The 22,042-nt window shown below is 45.2% G+C and overlaps 1 protein-coding gene across 4 annotated transcripts in view; it reads right to left on the bottom strand.

Moving 5' to 3' along the window:
• Positions 1–22,042, bottom strand: part of ACAP2 (ArfGAP with coiled-coil, ankyrin repeat and PH domains 2) — a 121,108-nt gene that overhangs the window by 58,908 nt on the left and 40,158 nt on the right. For all 4 annotated transcript variants that reach the window (XM_073358980.2, XM_073358983.2, XM_073358981.1 and 1 more), the window contains 3 exons: positions 20,300–20,344; positions 18,649–18,744; positions 11,367–11,441 (listed from right to left, as the gene is read on the bottom strand). In XM_073358980.2, coding sequence (XP_073215081.1) covers positions 11,367–11,441; positions 18,649–18,744; positions 20,300–20,344 — 216 coding nt within the window. The remainder of the gene's footprint in view (positions 1–11,366; positions 11,442–18,648; positions 18,745–20,299; positions 20,345–22,042) is intronic.

The raw sequence follows: 22,042 nt of genomic DNA, 5'->3' as shown, positions 1-22,042 counted from the left end.
TTTTTTGCCCCATCAGGCATTGGGACCTCAACACAGAATTCCAATGGGCAGCGGAGACGGCAGGAACTGTGGGATAGCTACCCACAGTGCAATGCTCCAGAAGTCGACGCTAGCCTCGGTACTGTGGAAGCACTCCGCCGACTTAAATGGTCTTAAGTGGGGACACACAATCGACTGTATAAAATCAATTTCTAAAAAGATCAACCTCTATAAATTCGACCTAATTTTGTAGTGTAGACACAGCCTGTGCTATGATACTTTGCTCATCCACCTCCCCTCACTCCAGCTCCCTCCTGACCATTACTCTAAGTTTATTCTTTCATGTAAAAAGTGTGTTTGAATACAATGAAAAACATACTTTGAATACAGTAAAAACATATTTTACCGTATTATTGCTGTGTTCACAGCATCATATAAGCTATGTTACAAAACAAAAAGTCATTATAGCCTTGAGAGAAAGGGATTAATGTAGTGAGTCCAAAGTTATTTAATTACACAACAGTTGTTGCTGCAACACACGGCTGCATCAGACTAAGAAAACAAGAAATCTGGCAGTCTCACATTAGACTGACAATACTATTCGCTGAAGGCTGCCTATCCTCTTTTGGCAGCTAAAATACTTGTTTTTCCGTCTGTAAATTTATAGCAGAAAGGGTCCTAGAATTCACCTGGTGTTGCCATCTTATTCCACCAACCACCATGTACCTGAGCAAATATGAGATAAAAGTTCATTTATTCTATTTTTATACATATGGATTGCTTCTAGCATCCTTGCAGTATGTGCATGAACCTGACAGACATAAATTAAACCATAACAAATGGAGGTCATCTTATCTACAGAAAAACCAGACTACCCAGCACATCTAACCCAGCCCCACCACTTTTACACCAACCTCTCAGGAAAAGCGAAAATTAAAAAAATACACTTTTCAGCACACTGAACATCAACTTGAGAAATGAGTTATTAATTAGGATTACTATATACACAAGTCCTGTCCCTGAAAAGCTTGCCATCTACACAAAATCCGGTTATTGACCTTCCATAACTGCTGTTCTTTGAGATATGGTGCTCTTGTCCATTCCACATTAGGTGTGTGCACATTGTGTGCACCACTGCCGGAGATTTTTCCCTCAGTGACCAGAGGGGTAAAAGCGTGGGTTGGGGAATGGACATGAGCAATGCATATCTAAGAACAAAAGGTCAGTAACCATTTTTTCTTCGAGTGCTTTCTCATGTCCATTCCACATTAGGTGACTCACAAGCAGTACCCAAGAAGGTCGGCTCTGAGTTCACGGACATGCGTACTTCAACACTGCTCTCCCAAACCTGGCGTCATCTCAAGCCTGCTGGGTGATGGCGTAGGGGGATGAGAAAGTATGCACTGATGACCAGATTGCAGCACTGAAGACGTCTTGGATTGGAACATGGGCCAGAAACGCTGCTGAAGAAGCCTGAGCTCTTGTGGAATGAATGGTCAAGATGGCAGGCGGCGGAACATTCGCCTGCTCATAGTGTACCCAAATGCAGGAGATTATCCAGGATGAGATTCTCTTGACTGAAACTGGTTGTCCTTTCATCCTCTCTGCTATTGCCACAAAGAGTTGTATGGATCTGCAAAACAATTTAGCCCTCTCGATGTAGAAAGCAAGGGCACGACTAACATCCCATGAGTGAAGTTGTCGCTCTTCTGAATTCTTGTGCAGCTTTGGGAAGACGACTGGCAGGAAAATGGCTTGGTTGCCTTGGAACTGCGAGACCACCTTTGGCAGGAGGGCCATATGGGGGGGGGGGGGACGGGACAGTTGAACCTTGCCCTTCAAGACCACCACGTACAGTGGTTCTGACATAAGGGCCCTGATTTCAGAGACCTTTCTGGCTGAGGTCATCGCTATCAGGAAGGTGACCTTCCAGGAGAGAAACAGCAGAGGACATGATACTAGCCGCTCAAAAGGACCAAGTTCAAATCCCACATGGGAATCAGTTCACAAACCTGACAGTAAAGTCTCTCTAACCCCTTAAAGTGGATTGTCATCTTGTGAAAGAAAAATGACCTTCCCCCCCACTGACAGATGGAAGGCTGAGACTGCTGCTAGGTGTGACAGATGTGAATGCCAGACCTCCTTGTTTAAGGTGGAGCAAGCAGTCCAAAATGGATTGAAGAGAAGACAGTCAGAAAGGCCTCGTCGGGACAACCATATCAAAAAAGTGCTTCCACTTAGCGAGGTAGGTTGCTCTAGTGGACAGCTCCCTACTATCCAGCAAGACCTGTCAAACTTGTTCCAAACAGGTTTGCTCCTCCAGGTTCAGTCATGGAGCTTCCATACAGTCAGGTAAAGGGACACGAGGTTCAGGTGGAGTAAACAGCCATTGTCTTACAGCCGCGTAGCCAGGGTCAGGTCTAGGCGGAGTGGAAGTAGTAGCGCTATGGATAAGTCTAACAGCATGCCGAACCAGTCTTGGCATGACTGCACTATGACTATAAGAATAGCTCTTGCCTTGCCTCGCTTGATTTTTAGAAGGACCTTGTGTACCAGAGAAACTGAGGAAATGCATAGAACAGAAGCTCTGTTCCTGGAAACACAGGCAGGAATGTCTGTGAGGAGAGGGCTCCTGCCTCATACTGGGAATGAGGGGCGATCAACAGGTTATCTCAAGTGCTTATATACAAATGCACAAAGCCTTGGTAACAAGCAGGGAGAACTGGAGGTCCTGGTGATGTCAAAGAACTATGACGTGATTGGAATAACAGAGACTTGGTGGGATAACTCACATGACTGGAGTACTGTCATGGATGGTTATAAACTGTTCAGGAAGGACAGGCAGGGCAGAAAAGGTGGGGGAGTAGCACTGTATGTAAGGGAGCAGTATGACTGCTCAGAGCTCCGGTACGAAACTGTAGAAAAACCTGAGTGTGTCCGGATTAAGTTTAGAAGTGTGTGCAACAAGAGTGATGTAGTGGTGGGAGTCTGCTATAGACCACCAGACCAGGGGGATGAGGTAGATGAGGCTTTCTTCCGGCAGCTCACGGAAGCTACTAGATCGCATGCCCTGATTCTCATGGGTGACTTTAATTTTCCTGATATCTGCTGGGAGAGCAATACAGCGGTGCATAGACAATCCAGGAAGTTTTTGGAAAGCGTAGGGGACAATCTCCTGGTGCAAGTGCTAGAGGAGCCAACTAGGGGGGGGTGCTTTTCTTGACCTGCTGCTCACAAACCGGGAAGAATTAGTGGGGGAAGCAAAAGTGGATGGGAATCTGGGAGGCAGTGACCATGAGTTGGTTGAGTTCAGGATCCTGAAGCAGGGAACAAAGGTAAGCAGCAGGATACGGACCCTGGACTTCAGGAAAGCAGACTTCGACTTCCTCAGGGAACGGATGGCCAGGATCCCCTGGCGGACTAACTTGAAGGGGAAAGGAGTCCAGGAGACCTGGCTGTATTTCAAGGAACCCCTGTTGAGGTTACAGGGACAAACCATCCCGATGAGTCGAAAGAATAGTAAATATGGCAGGCGACCAGCTTGGCTTAATGGTGAAATCCTAGCGGATCTTAAACATAAAAAAGAAGCTTACAAGAAGTGGAAGGTTGGACATATGACCAGGGAAGAGTATAAAAATATTCCTCGGGCATGTAGGAATGATATCAGGAGGGCCAAATCGCACCTGGAGCTGCAGCTAGCAAGAGATGTCAAGAGTAACAAGAAGGGTTTCTTCAGGTATGTTGGCAACAAGAAGAAAGCCAAGGAAAGTGTGGGCCCCTTACTGAATGAGGGAGGCAACCTAGTGACAGAGGATGTGGAAAAAGCTAATGTACTCAATGCTCTTTTTGCCTCTGTCTTCACGAACAAGGTCAGCTCCCAGACTGCTGCGCTGGGCATCACAAAATGGGGAAGAGATGGCCAGCCCTCTGTGGAGATAGAGGTGGTTAGGGACTATTTAGAAAAGCTGGACGTGCACAAGTCCATGGGGCCGGACGAGTTGCATCCGAGAGTGCTGAAGGAATTGGTGGCTGTGATTGCAGAGCCATTGGCCATTATCTTTGAAAACTCGTGGCGAACGGGAGAAGTCCCGGATGACTGGAAAAAGGCTAATGTAGTGCCAATCTTTAAAAAAGGGAAGAAGGAGGATCCAGGGAACTACAGGCCAGTCAGCCTCACCTCAGTCCCTGAAAAAATCATGGAGCAGGTCCTCAAAGAATCAATCCTGAAGCACTTGCATGAGAGGAAAGTGATCAGGAACAGCCAGCATGGATTCACCAAGGGAAGGTCATGCCTGACTAATCTAATCGCCTTTTATGATGAGATTACTGGTTTTGTGGATGAAGGGAAAGCAGTGGATGTATTGTATCTTGAATTTAGCAAAGCTTTTGACACGGTCTCCCACAGTATTCTTGCCAGCAAGTTAAGGAAGTATGGGCTGGATGAATGCACTATAAGGTGGGTAGAAAGCTGGCTAGATTGTCGGGCTCAAAGGGTAGTGATCAATGGCTCCATGTCTAGTTGGCAGCCGGTATCAAGTGGAGTGCCCCAAGGGTCGGTCCTCGGGCCGGTTTTGTTCAATATCTTCATAAATGATCTGGAGGATGGTGTGGATTGCACTCTCAGCAAATTTGCGGATGATACTAAACTGGGAGGAGTGGTAGATACGCTGGAGGGGAGGGATAGGATACAGAAGGACCTAGACAAATTGGAGGATTGGGCCAAAAGAAATCTGATGAGGTTCAATAAGGATAAGTGCAGGGTCCTGCACTTAGGATGGAAGAATCCAATGCACCACTACAGACTAGGGACCGAATGGCTAGGCAGCAGTTCTGTGGAAAAGGACCTAGGGGTGACAGTGGACGAGAAGCTGGATATGAGTCAGCAGTGTGCCCTTGTTGCCAAGAAGGCCAACGGCATTTTGGGATGTATAAGTAGGGGCATAGCGAGCAGATCGAGGGACGTGATCGTTCCCCTCTATTCGACATTGGTGAGGCCTCATCTGGAGTACTGTGTCCAGTTTTGGGCCCCACACTACAAGAAGGATGTGGATAAATTGGAGAGAGTCCAGCGAAGGGCAACAAAAATGATTAGGGGACTGGAACACATGACTTATGAGGAGAGGCTGAGGGAGCTGGGATTGTTTAGTCTGGAGAAGAGAAGAATGAGGGGGGATTTGATAGCTGCTTTCAACTACCTGAAAGGGGGTTCCAAAGAGGATGGCTCTAGACTGTTCTCAATGGTAGCAGATGACAGAACGAGGAGTAATGGTCTCAAGTTGCAGTGGGGGAGGTTTAGATTGGATATTAGGAAAAACTTTTTCACTAGGAGGGTGGTGAAACACTGGAATGCGTTACCTAGGGAGGTGGTAGAATCTCCTTCCTTAGAGGTTTTTAAGGTCAGGCTTGACAAAGCCCTGGCTGGGATGATTTAACTGGGAATTGGTCCTGCTTCGAGCAGGGGGTTGGACTAGATGACCTTCAGGGGTCCCTTCCAACCCTGATATTCTATGATTCTAAGCGTCTGAAAGGGAGCCAGGGCTGTTCCTGTTCAGCGAACAAAACTGATGGGCTTTCCTGTTCTGCTTGGTCACAAACAGGTCTACCTGGGGAGATCCCCACCTTTGGAACATGAACTTCATGACCTCTGGATGAAGGGACCACTCGTGGTGAGGGGAAAAAGATCTGCTGAGATTATCTTCCAGGGCACTCCTGCCTCCTGAAAGATTGGAAGCCTCGAGGTGAATTGAGTGCTTTACACAGAAGTCCCATAGAGGTGTGGCCTCTTGACTCAGGGCGGAGGAGTGTGCTCCTCCCTGCTTGTAGAAGATGACTGAGGTGTCTGCCTGTGATTTGGGGAAGAAACACTTGGCAAACTAAGTAGACCGCTCGGAGCTCCCTAACATTTACATGCTGGGAGAGTCCGTCCTGGGACCGCAGGGCCTGTGTCCTGAGGTGATCAAGGTCAGTAGCGTAGGTAGGGGGGAGCGGGGCAGCGCCCACTCCCCCACTGAGCACAAGTGGCACCTGCTCAATGTCTTGGCGCCTTTTAAATTTTCCTCTGTTGAGGGAACGGGGGGAGCGATCCAAAAAAAAAAAAAAAAGGCGTCACCCGCTGCGGGGCTTTTACTCACCCGGCAGCGCCCCGGGGCTTCAGCGGCACCGCGGCGGGACAGTCACCCACGCCGGGGCTTTGGCAGCAGACACCCGGAGCGAGTGAGGGCGGCCGCCAGAGCGCCGCTGGGTGAGTAAAAGCGCCACAGCGGGTGGCGTCTTTTTTTTTGGATCGCTCCCCCATTCCCTCCCCCCGGCTATGCGGCGGATCGAGGTGTGCTCTCCAACCCAGGTCTAAAGCATCTGACACTATAGACAGTGACGGCTGAGGGGCGACAACGGGGACACCCGCCATCACCGAAGGGGGGCTCTTTCACCAGTCAAGGGAGGCAGGGACCAGGGCTGGAACAGTGAGCACCGAGTCCAGGTGGTGTTTGTTTGGTGAGTACACTGAACCTAACCACACTTGCAGGCCCTGAGTGCCGTACCACGTAGTGCACGTGGTCATGTGTCCCAGGAGCTTGAGGCAAAAATCGGACTGCTGTGATTGGATGGGCCATGACCTTGGGTATCAGGTCCAACATTGTCTGGAATTGAGCCTCTGGAAGAAAGGTTCTGTCCTGGTCAAGTCGAACACTGCCCCAGTAAACTCTATTCTCTGTACTGGAATGAGAGTCAGCTTCTGTTCCTTTATCAACAGGCTCAGTACTCAGAAGGTGGCTTCGCCCATGCTGATGCTGTTCTTTGCTTGGACTTTGATCAGCCAGCCGTCAAGGTACGGGTAGACTAGAATGCCTTGCCTTCTGAGGAAAGCCACTACCATCACCATGCATTTTGTAAGAACCCGGGGGCCGTGGACAGGCCAAAAGGAAGAGCAGTGAATTAATAATGAGTCTGGTTTACCATAAATCTGAGGAATCTTCTGTGGCCACAAAAGATGGAAATGTAAAAGTAAGCAACCTTCAAGTCGAGGGCAGTGTACCAGTCCCCTGGATCCAAGGATGGGATGATGGAGGCTAGGGAGACAATGTGGAATGTCAGTTTCTTGAGATAATTGTTGTGGTGACACAGGTCCAGAACGGGACCAAGGGCCCACTTGGCCTTTGGGATTAAGAAATTTTGGGAGTAAAACCCTTTCCCTCTCAATTTTTGAGGTACCTCTTCCACAGTCATCACCTGTAGGGCTAAGAGTTGTTCGTGATAAGGGTCCCTGAAGAGGAATGGGGATGGGTGGTGGCAGGCAGGGGTGGACAAAAACTGAAGGATATAACTGCCCACCACTGTATTTAGCACCCAGTGGTCTGACGTGTTGTGGGACCACGCCAGGCTGAAGTGGGAAAGTTGGTCCAAAAACAAAGGGGGGACAGGATCCAAAGCAGGAACTGGCATAGTGCCCTCGGGTGCACCTTCAAAAGGCCTGCTTGGGCCCGCCCAAAGTACCTATATGACCCCTGCATTGAGGCGGAGGCAGATGGAAGCAGTTGACTGCGCTTGTAACCTCCGCTTCTTCTTTTGAAGAAGTCCTGTCTTGGTGGCAGAGCCGAAAAAACGGGTTGGCTACTGAGGCTCCAAGGGTTTCCTTGAAGGCGCTGGAGCATAGAAGCCCAGGGACCCGAGGGTAGGCCTTGAGTTCTTCAGGCCTTGGAGCTTTATGTCCGTTTGCTTCAAAAAAACAACAATAAGCCTTTGAAAGGGAGGTCCTGAATCAACTGTTGGACCTCCTGAGGTAGCCCTGAAGACTCCAGCCAAGAACACTGCCTCATAGCCACTGCAAAGGCCACTGGCCTGGCCACCGTGTTGGCTGCGTCCAGGTCTGCCTGGAGAGAGGTTCTGGCAACGTTCTTTCCCTCCTCTAAGAGGGCAGAGGATTCCTGCCTTGAGTCCTGAGGCACAGAGTCTTTACATTTGAGGAGTCCCACAAGTTGTAATTTTGCATCTCCCAAGCAGGGCTTCTTGGTTCGAGATTCATGGCTGTAGTCTGCCTGGCGAATAAATGTTTCTCCCAAACAGTTTGAGTTTCTGTGTGTCCTTCTGCTTGATAGGATATAAAGTCATCTTGCAGCAGTGAGCCGCTTGGTCCAGAGATGGGAGGAAGAGGAAGAGGCCTGTACCGGGGGGGACTACTTCCTCTTCTTCAGTCTCAACTACCTCAATGGGGTCCATGTCCTGTGTCAGTACTGGGTTCAGTGCCGAATGGAGTGGTGCAGGAGCTCTCCTCTCAGAAGCAACCAAGTAGAACTGGTGAGGAGATGGACCCGATACCAGGGAAAACCCTCATGGGTTCCAGAATGGCCACTGCATAAGCCCTGACCACCTGGCAGGTACCAGCGAGGAGAACCTCACCAGGGTCCGGCAGCACATAAGATGGGTACCGGTAGCAGTTCTTGGACTGGGTGTAGGAGGAGTCCTGAGGTGACCACAGGGGAGCGGTAACCCTCACTTCCACTAATCACTGTTGAGAGTCTGGCAACAAGTGCTGGACTGGGGTTGACCTCATAGAAGAAAGTAGGGTCAGTTTGCCCCTGGAAGGTATCAAAGGTCCCGGTGCTGGGAAGGAGCTCGGAGCACCATGTTCTCTTCTGCTCATGCTCATCGGAGCTGGTGGTTGTACCATTGGAGTCGGTGGTACCAGGAGTAATAAGTCCTTGGCTCCTGCAAAGGCCTCTGGGGTTGAAGGCACCATGATTCCACTGGTGCCACAATGACTTCTCGGCATCAGCAGAGGGTCCCGCAGCAGAATCAACATTCTGGGCGGAGTCAACGGTGCGGAAGGGAAGGAAGGGGGCGGAGTGGTCCAACATGGGTTGCACTCTACTACCTTCCCCTTGCTTGCCTTTCTTTCTTTGGCACCAGCAAGCGCCCTCTCTGATTATTGCTTTTTATGTTTCTTCCTCAGCACCAGAGATAGAGAATGGTATCGGGATACGTGCAGTCCTGGAGGAGTGTTTTGCACTGAGGCCCAAGTGCTCTGTGCCGAATGCAAGCAGCTTGGCTCCAAAGCCAGTCTAAGAGCGGCTTCTATTAGGATAGACCTCGATCTAGCCTCTGTCCTTCTTCGTACGAGGCTTAAATTCTCAACAAATTTGACAGCGCTCTCATACGTGAGCCACTCCCAGACACTTCAGACAACTGGAATGTGGGTCATGCCACAGGAGGGGTTCTAACTATCTACGCTAGTCTTATTTATAATATTTACGCTACAATTATACTAAGATTAAAAAACTAGGAAACAGACGAAACCACTGAAAGACGCCTTGCCAAAGCAAGAGGAGTTGTTCCAGTAGCCATCACAGGTGGTAAGAAGGAACTCAGAGGGAGTGGGGTCCGTGGGGCCCCTTATACCGATGCATAAGCGCGCAGCACCAGAGGGTGTTGGAGCCGGCCCAACGGATGCCACTGAGGGAAAAATCTCCGGCAACAGTGCACATGGCATGCGCACAACATGGAATGGACATGAGCAAGTACTCAAAGAAGAATACACACACTGAAAAACCTAGATAAGGTGTCAAGTTAAAACTATGAATTATATATATATATATATATATACACACACACACACACACACACACACGCACTTTTTATTGAAGGTTAATGTTTGTGGGAATAAGTGAACCTTTAGGAGGGATGTGAATACTGGTAGGAGGAGGGAAGTGCTTGGCTTGCCAACATTGTGAGGGTTCATGCCTATGGGCAGTATGGAAGAAGGTACAATGATGGGAATGGGAGGGGGAGAAGGAAAGAAATGGGACAGCAAGGGGCTGGCACTCTAGATCGAGTGACAGGGAAATGAGATGACAAGAAACCAGAGCTAGGCTTTAGGCCAGCTGAGAGCTGTGAAGGCCCTGCGAGGCAAGAAGCTTAAACCTGGTACATAGGCAAGTGGAAGGATCTGAAGAGGATAGAGAGACAAGGAAAGCAATTTAAGAAGCTGCTGTTCAAGTTAAGCGCTTTCCACCAAAAACTCTGTCTTCCTTCAAGCCCCAGAATGATGAATTTAGGGACTATCATCACAGCAAATGAGGTGATCCTGACTTATGAGATGAGGAGCATATGTCCAACAGAAACAAGGCCTAAACCCAAGGGCTTTTTAGAGCAAAACCAGCATGAATAGCATCTGTAAACGCACTGGGAGTCTTTGTAAACGGTGTAACATTATTAAGAAACTAAAATAATTACAGATGACTTGATGAATTATTTTCATATAGTTTGCTAACCTAATTCCAGTGCAGTAGTTGAACGGCAACAAGAAGTAAGATCCAATTCATGTTTTTGAAGTTCTAACTGATCAGGTTTCCATAAGTACTGGATTTCTTTATCAAAGCTCCATAGTAACCACTCAGCTTATTAGAAATAGTTTACCTGTAATGCAGCCTTATGCAGCATTTAAGGAAAAAAACAAAACAAGTAAGGATAATGGGCCTACAGCAATTATTATAGCTCATGGTAACTAATCACGTAACTTACTCCTTCAGTGGTCAATTGATAGTATGTACCAAGAGAGGTCTTAATCCTGTGCCAGGTGCTGCTGCTCTCTAACAGCAGCTATTACTTTCCAACTATAGCTTTTCCCCAAAAAAGAACTTCCATCCTATTCCCAACTTCATTTTGCTACTGAATTTTCTTATTAAATTCTAGCATTACAATAAGAAAATGAATATTGACCCAGATCCTTATAACTATCCATGCAACTGAAGATGCTTTGTTCCACTTTAAATGGCTGCAATTTTCCCAACATGCTATAGCACCAGTTAGTACATATCCAAATTTGCCAATAATTAACTTTCAGTTAGTGTTTAGCTTTCACATTCATATACATTTAAATAAGAAATACAAGCCAAGCTTCCCCTTGGGTTTCCTTTAACTGTTTGTCTACAAGAGTGGCAGATACTCTCAACTTCAAAACACTATATTTCGCCCCAATTCAGGAAGAAAGTAAAAAAGAACGTACATCTACAAGGCCACATGGAGGATGCCCTTTCTATAACAATTACAGCAAGCAAAAAGTTAACTTTATGGCAAAGAAGACTCCAAGATACCATATTCAGAGTCAGGTTTCTAATAAATGGGTTATATTTCTCAGCATTTGAATATAGTCATTCAGTAGAACAGTGAAATTGATATTTTAGCTAGCGCACAGAAATATTGTGACCTTGTTTGGTAACACAATCCGAACGTTTGCAAACCATCTCTCCGTTTAATTACCTGTAATTCTATTTCACTGCACTGCACGGACACTATTTCTAGCAATTCTAATGCAGTTATGCTCTGTTGCGGAGACATACCAAACAGATGTACAAAATGTGTGTACAGTTTCTATTTTACATTCCTTCAAGTACCTTTTGTTGAATAGTGGAGTGCTTTTGCTCCATATCTCTCTTCTCCTTTGCAGCATCTACACCCAACTGATCCAGCTGTAAAGAGAAAAAGAAATTTGGCTCTTTAGACTTTATAATGCATGTTAGAAAAAATATATTATGTCTAGACATTGCATGACTTGCCTTATACACAGGAAGGTCACTTCCTTGATCACAGAGCTTTACCTTTAATATCAACTAAAGTCCTGTTTAAAGCATTTTACTACCATTCTGAATTAACAAATTTTCCTGACACAAAACCTCTTTGATAGGTGTACATTTCCTTTAGGCTCTAAGGAAAACGTTTCCAAGAATAGTATGGTGCCAGGGATATGCGACTGGTACACTGCATTGATGACATATTCAGCCTCTGAAGAAAGGAATGACTCATGCTTTAGCTGCTCTTGCTGGCTGACTGGTCCGTTCAGCAGCAGTGGCATTAGCAGAGAAAGCCAGACAGAAGGGGAGGTTGGGGACTTTCCCCTCCAAAGAGAAGGTGGTGATGTCCCCAGCTGAGCTTTTTTAAAATTGACAGCTCCCATGTGCTCCCTGAGACAGCATTAAATGGGGCAAGGTTCTATAGCTATTCAGGTGGTTTGCGGCTTCCCAGATGTTGTAAAAATAGTGATCATTGCAGAAAACATGGCATACAGGAGATATTTCTAAAAAAACCCACATTTAAATGTCTTAAGATAAAAAATATCACTATTTAAAACCTGTCTTGTAATAAAATAATCAGTAGAACTATGATAATAATGTTACTGATGTCAGTGCTTTTGCCCAGAATTACTTGAGAGAGATCTATGAATATATGACTGGTTAAAAGGTATTCTGATGTGGTGGAGATGGAAGCTCGTTGACAGATCCTTTGGTACGATACAGCGTGGTATAATATTTTGTATACTCTTGTAGACTTTAGTCTTTCAACATCCTATAAAAATTAAGTACGGTAATTTGGTCCTTTTACCCCAAACCAGAATATTATACTTCCCTCAGCCCCAATCAGTGTTACAAGATCACTGAACATTAATGCAGATAAAGAAGTTACGGTTGGAGGACTAAGAGTTGGCACTAAACAGAGTGATGACCAGCAATTTTGCATATGTGATTTTGTGCAGCCTTTGCCCTACCTCAGCACTGGGGTAGCAAAGTTGTATGTATCAGAGAGCAACTGCACTTCACCACCACAAGTCAGTCGTGAAGAAGGACACAGTATCTGACCAACAGAATCCCTAGTAGAGAAACTCATCGCGTAAAACTAACTATGGGTGAGGAAGTCTGCCCTGCCCTTCTCATTTCTACCATTACGGCAATGCAAAAGGGATGGAGACTAGCCGCATCTCTCTGTTTGCCATTTCCTCAGGAGGAATAGATGCTCTGTAGCTGGTTCCTCTGCTATCGCCCCTCTACTCTCTAGTACAGAGAGTGTCCAGAGCATGCTTTACTCCAGCTATCCTTGGGGTTCCATTACTATCTGGCCATGTTTAGAACAGGCCTTCGACTGCTCTAAACTTCATAGGGCCAGGCCTGGCACAAAACTGACCTCAGAATCCAGAAGCCGTACTTGGCTTCTTGCCAGCACTTCCCCCACCCCGCTGCACAGGGTGGAAGATGACTGCAGTACTAAATCCCCGCATCATTCTAGAAGCCTTGCTCTGCTCGACATTAATATGTCATTGGATTGTATGTGAAGTTATGAAGTTTGGCTAGGTATGTATTACTGAAACATGTTCTGACGCTGAACACACCCACAAGCAGTCTTTCAGGTCCAACAGTAAAAAGGCCAGACAATGTTAATAGCTTATTGAGGAAATGCACAAAAGCACCAGGATTACCCCAGCAACTGTGTACAATAGAAACATCTCTCTGTGTAGAGATAGCACTACACAGTGGGAACTGTTTGACCCAGGGCATAGCAAAAGAGCTTTCCAGAAAGTGAGAAGATATACAAAGGAGGAAATGACATCATGATGGTACCTCACTCTCCCTACAACAATGGAAACACCTGAAGAACAAAGACTGAATGGGGGGAAGTGATGGTCCCAGGCTAAAGGGATTTCTAGCCTGTGTATGAAAACCTGGGAAACCCAAGCTGCAAAGCCAAGGTAGCTTGTGCCTTAAGAATCTGCCAGCCTCTTTACCACTCAGGGTGAGAATTTACTAATTCATATCCTACCTATCTAGTACGTTAAGCTCAGTTTGCGGTTTTGTTTATTTACTAGGTAATCTGCTTTGATCTGTTTGCTACCACTTATCACTTAAAAATCTATCCTTTTGTAGTTAAACTTATTTTATGTTTTAATCCAAATCAGTGTGCGTTTAACTAAGGTCTCTGGGGAAAATCTCAGCTTGGTCACCACAAGTATGTATGGTCCTCTTCACATTGAGGGAGAGGCGTACAAGGTTTTAAACCCATATACTGGCCAGATTTGACCGTGAAAGGACAGTACTGCTCCGGGGTCCTAGGCTAGGAAGCTGGTGGTTAGAAAGCGTGCATGTGACTGCAGCTGGGCGTGTCCCTACCTGTGTGAATGCTGGTGAAAGCGCAAGCTTGGAGGCCTTTGCAACTAGTCACAGCAGCACAGTGTGAGAGGGAGCCCAGGCTGGTGGGTCAGAATGCTCAGTGGTACCCCAGCTCCAGATGGCACCCCGGGGGGAATCAATCACATGCATTTGTTCAAAAAAGGCACAAAATAATTTTCTAAGCTGATTTTTTCGCAGCAGAATCCTTTCACATCACTGGCTGATTTTGCAAAGGCCTTATAATCAACTTGACAGCATTTCTGTTGGTCTATAACATGATGACATCTGAACACCATATCTGATCAATTTCAAAATTTCAGGGAGTGTTCAGGCCTCAAAGGTAAAGGTAAAACCCTATGTATTCCCACAGCAAATCCCACAGTATTCTTGTCAGCAAGTTAAGGAAGTATGGGCTGGATGAATGCACTATAAGGTGGGTAGAAAGCTGGCTAGATTGTCGGGCTCAACGGGTAGTGATCAACGGCTCCATGTCTAGTTGGCAGCCGGTATCAAGTGGAGTACCCCAAGGGTCGGTCCGCGGGCCGGTTTTGTTCAATATCTTCATAAATGATCTGGAGGATGGTGTGGATTGCACTCTCAGCAAATTTGCGGATGATACTAAACTGGGAGGAGTGGTAGATACGCTGGAGGGGAGGGATAGGATACAGAAGGACTTAGACAAATTGGAGGATTGGGCCAAAAGAAATCTGATGAGGTTCAATAAGGATAAGTGCAGGGTTCTGCACTTAGGACGGAAGAACCCAATGCACAGCTACAGACTAGGGACCAAATGGCTAGGCAGCAGTTCTGCAGAAAAGGACCTAGGGGTGACAGTGGACGAGAAGCTGGATATGAGTCAGCAGTGTGCCCTTGTTGCCAAGAAGGCCAAGGGCATTTTGGGATGGATAAGTAGGGGCATAGCGAGCAGATCGAGGGACGTGATCGTTCCCCTCTATTCGACATTGGTGAGGCCTCATCTGGAGTACTGTGTCCAGTTTTGGGCCCCACACTTCAAGAATGATGTGGATAAATTGGAGAGAGTCCAGCGAAGGGCAACAAAAATGATTAGGGGACTGGAACACATGACTTACGAGGAGAGGCTGAGGGAGCTGGGATTGTTTAGTCTGGAGAAGAGAAGAATGAGGGGGGATTTGATAGCTGCTTTCAACTACCTGAAAGGGGGTTCCAAAGAGGATGGCTCTAGACTGTTCTCAATGGTAGCAGATGACAGAACGAGGAGTAATGGTCTCAAGTTGCAGTGGGGGAGGTTTAGATTGGATATTAGGAAAAACTTTTTCACTAAGAGGGTGGTGAAACACTGGAATGCGTTACCTAGGTAGGTGGTAGAATCTCCTTCCTTAGAGGTTTTTAAGGTCAGGCTTGACAAAGCCCTGGCTGGGATGATTTAACTTGGAATTGGTCCTGCTTCGAGCAGGGGGTTGGACTAGATGACCTTCAGGGGTCCCTTCCAACCCTGATATTCTATGATTCTATTGATTTGGGGGGAATTCCAAAAACCAAAAGGGGGGGCACAAGGAGCCCCTGCCACCTGATTAGCAAAGCCACAGCTCTGAGCACCTCTGAAATCATCTATATATCCAACTAGATGATGACACCTATTCACATCTTCCAGCATAACACTATCCCTGCTCATCCTCCCAGCAGAATGGAACATGTTGACACCCTGAATGACTTACATCCCAAGAGAGAGAGAAGAAATAGCTGCTCTCCCTGCTGGGAGCCATGGGACAGATGTCAGTCAGCAGAGGCAGCCAGAGGGATAGGAGAGAGGAGGCGGCTTCATTCTTTCCTTCCTCCTAGCCCCCTGCCTACTCCCCTGGGAGGTGGGGTGTACTTTGGGGAAGGAAAAGAAGAGACACTGAGCTCCTGACATAATAATGGGAAAACCTGCTGTGAGATGCAGAGGAAATGGGAAGCAGACAGTCACTGGCATGCAAGGGAAAGGAGCAATGGGCTGCGCACACAGCCCCTGCCTTGGTGAGGCACTCTGGAACAGTGAAAGAGGAATAGGGGATTCCCCCTCACCAGGAGTTCTGGGTATTAGGGGACCATGATATGTGGGAGGAGGGAAGGGGCACACACAAAGCCAGTAGCATGGGGAAAGAATGGGGAACCCTGATATGGGAACTAGAGGCAAATGGAGTGCACACAGATTCCCTGGCAGAGGGAAACTGGGGGACCCTGGCATGTGGCAGAAGAGGGAATGGAGGTACACAGAGTCCCAGGCAGCACACACTGGTTAAGGTCTCCCACTAAAACTCTGAACTACGCTCTCTGGACTGACATTTCCCATCCCTGCTTTCAACTGAAGGGTGATGCTATTGCTGAAAGCTTAAGAAAAATCATGTCATACATTTGAATTATGAAAGGAATATGGTTCTCTCATTGAAAAAAATTAATGCCATGCTTCTTCTGTAGAGAGAGCTAAAATCAGCTGAACTTCAAAAGTCAACGTGTAAATAGTAGCCATTTTAAAATACATCCACAACCAGACTGGTTACAAGCAACTGAAAATTCACTTATGAGCATGATCAGTAGGTATCTGCTAAAGTTTTCTGTAGAGTCTAATGAATCCCCTCCCATTCTGGGATGACACAATATACCTTCTTTCTAACCTGTCAAATATAGGGGCTGCTACCAGTACAAATTATATAACAATTGTAACTCTCTCATGGAAACTGCACCCTCAGCAAGTTTGCAGATGACACTAAACTGGGAGGAGAGGTAGATACACTGGAGGACAGGGATAGGATACAGAGGGACCTAGACAAATTAGAGGATTGGGCCAAAAGAAATCTGATGAGGTTCAATAAGGACAAGTGCAGAGTCCTGCACTTAGGACGGAAGAATCCAGTGCACCGCTACAGACTAGGGGAATGGCTCGGCAGCAGTTCTGCAGAAAAGGACCTAGGGGTGACAGTGGACGAGAAGCTGGATATGAGTCAACAGTATGCTGTTGTTGCCAAGAAGGCCAATGGCATTTTGGGATGTATAAGTAGGGGCATAGCGAGCAGATCGAGGGACGTGATCGTTCCCCTCTATTCGACATTGGTGAGGCCTCATCTGGAGTACTGTGTCCAGTTTTGGGCCCCACACTACAAGAAGGACGTGGATAAATTGGAGAGAGTCCAGCGAAGGGCAACAAAAATGATTAGGGGTCTAGAACACATGACTTATGAGGAGAGGCTGAGGGAGCTGGGATTGTTTAGCCTGCAGAAGAGAAGAATGAGGGGGGGATTTGATAGCTGCTTTCAACTACCTGAAAGGGGGTTCCAAAGAGGATGGTTTTAGACTGTTCTCAATGGTAGCAGATGACAGAACGAGGAGTAATGGTCTCAAGTTGCAGTGGGGGAGGTTTAGGTTGGATATTAGGAAAAACTTTTTCACTAAGAGGGTGGTGAAACACTGGAATGCGTTACCTAGGGAGGTGGTAGAATCTCCTTCCTTCGAGGTTTTTAAGGTCAGGCTTGACAAAGCCCTGGCTGGGATGATTTAACTGGGAATTGGTCCTGCTTCGAGCAGGGGGTTGGACTAGATGACCTTCTGGGGTCCCTTCCAACCCTGATATTCTATGATTCTATGATGATTTAATGGTCTCAAGTTGCAGTGGGGGAGGTTTAGGTTGGATATTAGGAAAAACTTTTTCACTACAAGGGTGGTGAAGCACTGGAATGCGTTACCTAGAGAGGTGGTAGAATCTCCTTCCTTAGAGGTTTTTAAAGATCAGGCTTGACAAAGCCCTGGCTGGGATGATTTAGTTGGGGTTGGTCCTGCTTTGAGCAGGGGGTGGGACTAGATGACCTCCTGAGGTCCCTTCCAACCCTGATATTCTATTAAACTCAACAAGCACAATTCTTCACAACAAAAAATAGACATGATCTTAACATACCGTATACACTTGTTCATTAGCCTGTTCGTTTATAAGCTGACCCCTCCAAGATGGATAGGTAAAAATAGTAAAAACTGTATGACCCTTTCATAAGCCAACCCTATATTTCCGGGGTTGGCAAACTTTGCCTCCCAGCCCATCAGGGTAAGCCACTTCCCACAGCTCCCAATGGCTGGGAACAGCGAACCGCAGTCACAGAGAGTTGAGGGGCTCCGTTCCTGCCAACGCTCCAGGTAAACAAAACGACAATGTATTAGATATTCAATTCAATGATTTCATAGAGTTTAAAATCAAATTTTGGTGCTGACCCGTTTATAAGCCGACCCCTGCTCTTTGATGCATCACTTTTTTACCAAAAATTTTCGGCTTATGAACAAGTATATAAGGTAATAGAAAGAAGAAAGTACAGGGGGGGGGGATTAACTGACGCATTGAATAAACTTGTACATTTTACAGTATATACTGAACAACATGAACATACTTAACAAAACAGGGACAGATTTTACTATATATGTGGAACTTAATTAGGAAAATTAAGGAAAAGGAAATTTTGCTGTGGGAAATCTGAAAAATGCAAGGAAATAAAATTTATTTTTATGTGCAGCCTTAATGTTGTATTAACTTTTTTTTTTTGCATTTAATTAGTAACACATTTTTAAATGTATAATTTTTATGGTGATACTATGCCTTCATCTTGGCTATCTCCCAAAGTTTCCACTTTTATTGAATAAATGTACAGTGGCTCTGGTACATACATAGTTCTCCCCAACAGTTTTCCCAAGCACAAATTAGTATGTGCATTTTAATTCAGGAGTTGTATTGTAACATTACCTGTGCTCCAAGATCATTCATGTATGGCCTAAACTCGCTAAATAGATCATAGCCTTGATGAAAGAAGGTCAGATGAGCATACATAAAGGATAACATCTAGAAGGAAGAAAGAATACAAGTATATGTTAGAAAGGAGTTTTAAATAGAGCGTTATCAGATCTTGCATACATAACTCACACTGAATGAACTCTCACAAACAAGCTTGAAGTGCAGGGCTTAATTCTCCACTGCTCTGCACTTCGTGGAGATACACATGAGTACAAAGTGAGTGCAAGGTGCATGCAAAATACTACCATTCTGCCTTGGTAGTGCTCTACACCCACTCTGTGGTCACTTTGCACAGGTCTAAATGACTATACAAGGGTCAAGACAGAAATGAATCATCCCACTAAGTTAAATCTTTCATAAACGGGCTAATAAAATTATCCTATAAAACCTGATTGACAGGTGAGGTCATGTTTTAGTCCGATTATTTAAAACTTGTTAAAAAAATATGCCACTCAAACACCTAAGAAACCAGCTGGAAGGCACAGAATCTGCTTGTTAAAGATCCATAACTTCTACAGTTACAGCTGAAATAGCTCACAATCTGCTTCCCTGGGACTTCCAAGACAACTCATCAAAAACAAGAGATGAAACCATGAAGCAGTCTTCATACATTGTGAGAAAAAAAGAAGGGAAGATATCCAGGATTCCAAAGGCACAGAGAAAAAGATTGGTTTGTAATAATGACCCAACCTGTCACAGTTTGTATAATTCATTTAATCTCATGAAAAAAAGATGTGAAGGAATGGAAAGTGGAATTTGAAAGGGACAAAGTCAAGGACACGGTCTCCAGTTATGTATCTGGCACTCAAAAGAGATGAGATTTGAAGCAAAAACGTACATTAGCCTCAAATGGTCCCAATCTATTTTCTTCATGTAAAAATGTGCCATTTTAAGGAAATGAGAGACAACCTTGAAAACAGATTTGGAGAAGTATTAATTTTAAGTGAATGCAGCTTTCCCAAAGGGTGCCTTATTGAAAGCCTTGGAGACCAAACTATTCAAGTTTCGCTACACAACATGTACAGCATACACAATAGCCGTAAAACCTTAGTGATTTCCTCCACCCTGATGTGAAAGGATCACCATTAGGCGTATGTCTACGCTGCAGTCAGAGCTGCAAGTGCAGCTCAGGTGGGCACACCTGGACAAACTTTAACCTAGCTACCACAGCTAGAAATAGCAGTGACAATGTGGTGGCGTGGATCTGGGGGCAGCTAGCACAACACACACACATCCAGGTTTCTGGGAAGATTTGTACAGTCTGCGCTGAAGCCCAAGCCATCGTCTCTTCACTGCTATTTTTAGCTGCACTTGCTAAATTAAAGTTAGCATGGGTGTGCCTACATGAGCTGCAATCCCACCTCCGACTGCAGTGCAGGCATAGCGATAGAGTGTAGTTCACATGCCCACCCAGTCTTAGCCTCTCTTGCTACCACCAGCCAGCGTGCCAGTTGTGATGGTGGCTGTGCGACATGGAGACAAACAGACAAATTCATGTTACATAGGTCGCTGATCAGAGGGTAGCAACTTGTAGTCTCAAATGTTTATTTTTTATATTTCAGATTTAATCAGACATTTTACACATAAAATGTAAAGATCTTACCGATTTTAAGATCTCTGATCTCCTCTTAGATTGAAGAACATTAATCTAGGAAAAAACAAACATCTTGCTTTATTCACCAATCCCCACGCAAACTGCAATAATCCAGGTTGTGTGTTAACTGTTAATAAATAAAGTAACCTTAAAATATGGGGAAAACAGAATTCAAAAATCTGACTTCATAGAAATTTTTTTTTAATATTACAGAGAAGACTGCAACTAATTGTATTTACCATCGCCATTTACAGTTAAGAGAAAAAACTTGCAATGCTAGAATTCCCAAAAGATGCTCATGAAGTTTCAATATTAGTTGAAAAAAGTATTTTACAAACCTCACGGGTTATGTTCTTAAAATCTATTCATGTAATGCCAAAACATGTCAGACACTTTAAAGTCACTTAAGATGACTGGGTCCCCACCTCTGAGAGCGGAGTCTAAAAGTCTTCGCAAGAATTCTATTAAGCTAATTACATTTTATCTTTGCCACCTCAATCATGCTATTAAGTTAGTTGACATCACTAACCACTTGTGTTCATTGGTTATCCAAGAAAGTAACATTCATGCCCCTTGTCTTATTTTATGTGCAATATCTGATTTTTCACATGTCCTCTTCTTGCTTTCTCGTCAGTGGCTTTAATTACCTGCCACAATATAAGATTTTCTCAAAAAACCCTCACTTAACGGACACATACATTAATGTGGAATTCACTTCCTTAGTATGTCTGTTTAATGCTAATAAGTACAATATTTTTACAGAACTTGTAAACAAAAACAGACGGTATTTTAAAGCTACACATCCAATGCTTTGGAAAGCATTCTGCAACACACACACACACACACACACACACACTCACTCAGAAAAGACTTTCCTGGATAAAAAAATAAAAGGGAACTCGGAGAAATATTGAAATACACATTAAATCCAAGTAAATATGACCACAGAGACACTCCAGTAGACTCCTTTCATAGTGAAGTCATTTTTTCCTCCAGAAGAAAGCTTCATTGTAAGCAGAAAGGTCCATCTATAACTTGAATTGTTTGCATGGCGGATTACATGGAAAATTTGGGAGTTTCCTTCACCATAAATGGAGTTTTATTAAGTGGACTGTAGTGTACACAAGAATAGATGAACTCCAAAAGGCACATGAATTCCAATATAGAATGTGCAAAAATGGCTGAATGCATGTGATCATTTCTCCTAAGCCTGTACCAAAATAGTAAGAGCCTGCTACGGACAGCTAAGTTACAGTAGAACCTCACAGTTACGAACACCTTAGGAATGGACATGTTCATAACTCAAATGTTGGTAATTCTAAACAAAATGTTATGGTTGTTCTTTCAAAGTTTACAACTGGACATTTACTTAATACAGCTTTGAAACTTTACTATGAAGAAAAATTCTGCTTTTAACCATCTTAAAGGAAACAAGCACAGTTACCTTGCCTTGCTTTATTTTGGTGGGGGGACAGGGGTGGGTCTTTGATGCCTGACTGCATCCTTCCAGGTTCCAAATGAGGTATGTGGTTGACTGGTCAGTTCATAACACTGGTGTTTGTAACTCTACTGTACTCCTTTATCTCACATAGTAGGAACTAAATTCACCCCTATATTGACCCTTATGAACCACTTATGTTCACTTAAGCATCTTCTGAAACCTCTCCTCTGACATAATGCCAACAAAAAAAGCCTTGATAATGATTAGGCAGCTGGAATGCTGTGAGTACGGCTTGTGCTGTTCTTTGTTAT

This window comes from Lepidochelys kempii, chromosome 9 (genome assembly GCF_965140285.1).
Source record: "Lepidochelys kempii isolate rLepKem1 chromosome 9, rLepKem1.hap1, whole genome shotgun sequence".
Lineage (NCBI taxonomy): Eukaryota > Metazoa > Chordata > Testudines > Cheloniidae > Lepidochelys > Lepidochelys kempii.
Note: the sequence above shows the minus strand (reverse complement) of the source record. Positions and strands in the feature narration are given on the sequence as shown.